General features: G+C 55.5%; 2 protein-coding genes across 2 annotated transcripts; one reads left to right on the forward strand and one right to left on the reverse strand.

Annotated features, from left to right (window-relative positions):
• Nucleotides 1-209: 209 nt before the first annotated feature.
• Nucleotides 210-1532, reverse strand: CSUI_010388 (uncharacterized protein; the record flags this gene model as incomplete). The annotated part of the gene is made up of 1 exon (XM_068070492.1): nt 210-1532. A coding segment is annotated over one exon (1323 nt), but the record flags the coding sequence as incomplete, so codon positions are not given.
• A 1130-nt stretch (nt 1533-2662) lies between these two features.
• CSUI_010389 (uncharacterized protein) lies at nt 2663-4026 on the forward strand. The gene is made up of 2 exons (XM_068070493.1): nt 2663-2972; nt 3773-4026. The coding sequence occupies exons 1-2, from the start codon at nt 2832-2834 to the stop codon at nt 3809-3811; spliced, it is 180 nt and encodes a 59-aa protein (XP_067917532.1). The 5' UTR covers nt 2663-2831; the 3' UTR covers nt 3812-4026.
• The last annotated feature ends 581 nt before the right edge of the window (nt 4027-4607 follow it).

A 4607-nucleotide genomic window follows, 5' to 3' on the forward strand; every position in this document is an offset into this window, starting at 1 on the left:
CTCAACCGAATCGTGCAGGCAACTTTGGCGCTGCTGTTCCAACGGTCAAGTCCAGTCGTCCACTCGGTCACCGGCGAACACTTGTTACTTCTATATGGACCAGATCGGTAGACACACCGTCACGGGAGAACGCACTATCTATTTGCGTTCACTTCGAAAAAAAATGAGTTACTTGGAAATCGTTCAGTTTCAGCTGCATGTACTCACATCTCTCCAGCCGGCAGGGCGCCCTCTGCGGCGTCCGCGTCCGCACCCCCAGCGGGTGGTACTCCGGCGAGTGAAGAGTCCATTTCGTCCGCGGTCACATGCTGCACCGCTTCGGGGACACCTGCTAATGGATAAGGGGCTTGGAGCAGCGGGCAGGACGGTCCGACTGTCGACACGAGAGACGGCTCGTGTGTCGCATATAGTCGCGCTAGCTCCTGGCTTAGCGGCGGGATGATTCGTGCACCCTTTTCTGGAGTTACCTCCTGCAAGTACTCAGCCAGATGACTTGCTACTTGAGGGTCGCCTTGCAGAGCCGCTCGAGGGAGTGCCGCCATCCTCGAACGCAGTAGTCTTCTGCACAGTCCGTCACTTCGGCAGGCCTCATTCAGCATGCCGAACCTGAAACGGAACTTTACAAACCACCGTGCGTACTGGAGTATCGGCTGCACCAGCTCGCTGAGGGCAAGAGTCCAGGAGATAGCCTGGGGAGCTGTGAGACCCAATTTACAGTAGTAACGAACCCAGTATGGGGAAGCACTCTCATCGAGATAGAACATCGCAGCGAGGGCAGCGCGATTCTCAGCATCAGTCCCGAGAGCTATCGGGCAAGCACCCCGCTTTTTCAACTGTTTCAAAAGCCTAACGTAGAACCTCAAAGCGGAGGGAACCGGCAGCTTCATGAATTTGTGAAGAGTGCTTTCATTGCTTGCTCGGGGGAACAGGTAGTCAAGGAGTCCTGGGCTGCGTACAATGTCTCGGATGAAGTGCTCACACGCAGGACGGGTGGAGGGCCCTTCATCCCGGCAAACTGACTCGGGGCTCATGATTCGACGAGATTTTGACGCCTCCAGGCAGATGCGAATTCGCTCCATAGTCACTCGCGACGAAGAAAGAGATTGCTTGAGCTGTTCCATCTGTCGAACATAATCGTCGTCCTCCTCGGAACGTTCCTCGTCACTTGGGTTGCCCGCCTCTATCCTGGTGCTTGATGCTGCGTCTTGCGCCCAACTCTCCAGTCTCGAAAAGTGCTCATCGGGCGACATTTCTACACTCGGTGGGTAGTTCGCCGTAGCGACCGTGTGGCGCCGGACGGGCCGAGCTGAGCCCAAGTTCTCCAGGAGTGTCTCATAAGGAGAGGAGAATCTGCCTGGTAGGGCATTCTGTGTGCGACTGCTGCGTGGAGAGACAGCAGGTAAATCCACAAACGGCTCAAACCGGGAAAAGAACCGACCAGCCGAGGGCCGCTGGTTTGAAGCGTCCGCAGCTACAGCGAATGCTAGCACGAGGAAGGACCCACACGCGGCACGGCAGTTGAGTCCCGTCATCCTCTTGGGGAAAGGTCGTTCCAAGACGCCGAAGCAAGTTGACACGAAACTCGCAAGTCCCTCTAACAGACACAGAATGCAAAACAAAGGATAACAATAACTGCTGTAGCTTCGCGAGTAAGCTAATGTGAGCTATCCCAGTAAATGAGCATCTCTTAGCTGTCCTTAGACAGGTTCTCGTCGCCTGAGACAGGTCGCTCGTGCGCACGAGACAGGTTTGCTCGTGAGCATGGGACAGGTCCGTTCGTGCACATGAAACAGGCCTGCCCGCGCTCATCTCCAAGCAACAAGCAGCTACTTCAGCTAGTGGGCTCGAAGCAGGGTGCTGCTCAGGATGTGCTTGCGGAGGTGCAAGTGCAGGTAACACACACACGAGTGTGACCTTCTGCTGCCTCCCACCGCAAACCTGCGAGAAGAGACTCCAGATCCGCATCAGGCACCCGGTTGTCGCAGTCGGAACCCAGTAGTGGCTTCTCTCTACTACTCGAGAGTACCACAAGTACCTGGCGCAGCCTTCTGCGTGCTAACAACGTGCCGGCACCACTACCGCAAACTCGGCTCGGCGCCACTGGTAGTGACCTCTCTACGGAGAATCTGTAGACTGTTGGCGGGCCCTCACTTTCCGAAGACAAGCATTCGAGCAAAACTTGTACTGTAACCCCGGCGTCGCGCCTCCGTGCCGCTGCCGGTGCATATGCTACTGCTCTATTGTAACCCGCCACCGAGCCATCTGAGTGCAGCACCTGACATGTGCACTCGGGTACTGCTAACGTTGTCCTGTGCAGGAAGCGGGAAATCGGCCCTCCTGCCTTCCGCCTTCGCTCGACCAGGGACAGCAGTTTTGTGAATTCGTAAGTTACAAAAAACTGCGGGCACCGACATCCGCATGAGGATGTCATCTTGCGCGCCCTCCGATACCCAGGGGTCAGACCAGAATTTGGACACTTGCTCCGAAAACAGTTGCGATAGTTGCCTCCCTGGCAATCATTACCTCAGCCTCCATCGCACAAAAGTGCCACCTGCGGCGCGGCTGACCTGCTGTGCTCTGCGGGCAGCTGTTTCGAGGATGCCTCCCTCTCTGGCATGCGATCCGGGGAGCCGCGATTTGCGCACGCGGTAACTTCGTTTCTCTTGGTCTGCGTCAGTGTAAATGCTCGGCTGCTCTTCCCATAGTCGCAAAAGTTTCTTTTCTCGTGTTATTCGCCGTTCTGTGAACTGCACTCGGGGTGGCAGACCCGCACAGGTGACCTGTTTTTGCGTGGTTCTTCAGCGTGCGACTACTATCCTCTACTCGCAGGGATGGCGTACGGGAATGGGACGGTAGTGTTGCCGATTGTCCGACGCGCGTTCATCGGCGCTCTGGTCGGCATTTACACCTACACCGCGTTTGACGTTGTGCTCATACCGGCCTACGCTCAGCTCGCCCAGCGCTGGAAGAGGGTAAGTTTTCATAGAGGACGGAACCCTGTTGCGAGTGACGCGGTTTCGATTCACTAAGCTTTTTTTTTTTTTATCCCATGTAGCATGATGTCATGGACCTTTGGTGTAGGCAGTGCATGCCAAAGAGTGGTCGTACAGGCGTCCGGCGGCTTTCCAAGAATCCCTCCTGATGCAGTCCGGCAGAGTGAAGTGGCTGTGTTTCTCCGTCGTGTATCTTGGTGAACAGCTGTAGAATGACATCGCTATTCGTGTAACGACTGACCAGTAATGCAGTGACGCGTACCTCGCAAGCTGCTAGTGCTGTCGTGTCTGGAACGACGTTTGGAGAGTTGAACTGCAGGAAAGAAGCAGTATCTTGTCAACAACAAACGGCTTTGGAGGATGTCGGATTTGGAAGTGTCCAGATAGATGGTGAACGTTTCTCGCGATGTGCTAGTTCTGCCAAAGGTACTTTCGGTATCTCTTTTAGCTCTCATCACGATCGAGCCGAGTTTTTTGTGAGTTCGACAACTTGGCAGGCTGTTTTCTGCGGCTTTGCCTTTGAAGGTGGTTTCTGGGCAGGTCTTAAGTTGTTTTGTTTCAATTGCAGTTCAGGCCTTCTCCGGGACCTGAAAAAAAGGAAGCAGAGCGGAGAAGCATCTTCACAACGATGTGGTTTACTGGAACCAGGTCGGATTGAGTAGTCCGAAGGAGTTGAAGTCTGGGCACCCCGTGCAGTACTTTGGCGCGCGGAGACCGATCAAGAGAACGGTGCGAGGGTTTATTGCATGTTTTTTACGCCTGTGCTCTTGTGATCATAGGGAGGCTCGACTGGAGCAAGCGGAGGCGGCGGCCACTGAAAGCGAAGCAAAGCTCTGCGCAGCTGAGCTCACTGCTCGGACGCCGGTTCTGTTGGCTCACCGGCGGCATTCGGGACAAGGTGTCATTCTTTTCGCGATCCTCGAGGCCTCGGTTGCCGGAGCAGGGTGTGACTGGTGGTCGCGCTCTTACGTTCTGTCCGGCGGTTGTGTGCATGCCCTGTGCTGCAAGGACTTCTTCCTATGGCAAGAGCCACACAGTGTCTGCACTGACCTTGGAGAGTCCTCATCTGATGCGCGGGTGCCCGGGTATCGTAGCCTTAGAAGGCTCGTAGCGCTTTAGGTGGCGTATGGTCCGCGAAAGCACGAACCTGTCCCTTTGCAGGCCGTGGAACTGTCTGGGCCGGGGTTCAACGGGTTGAGGTCGAGAACCCCGGCAGTACTCGGCTTTTTTGTGTGTCTTTCGACGCACAAGAAAGTGTCTCATCAAGCGGTCCACACAACTTTTCGATAGCTGTCTTGCGAGGTGGTTGGCACATAAAATTCCAGCGTACTGCTGAGTGACGAGGACAGCATCGAAGCCGCAGCACACGTCCTGGGGGAACTTGCAGGAAGCACTGGTATCTACTGGCGAGTGGTATCAAACCAAAAGAAGAACCTCCTACTGTCCGGGTCCTTCCGGCCAGTGTGGCTCCTTTGACTGGGAAGCTTTCAAAGGAACAAGCGGCTCTCCAACCAGAGAAGCTAGGCTTCATGAGACGAGACATCCATACACGCTTGGCCACGCGTCAGTCCGCCGTTCGCTACTTGGGGCCGCGACAGCGTCATCAATCTGTCG

Source organism: Cystoisospora suis (assembly GCF_002600585.1).
Source record: "Cystoisospora suis strain Wien I chromosome Unknown contig_7312, whole genome shotgun sequence".
NCBI classification, from domain to species: Eukaryota; Apicomplexa; class Conoidasida; order Eucoccidiorida; family Sarcocystidae; genus Cystoisospora; species Cystoisospora suis.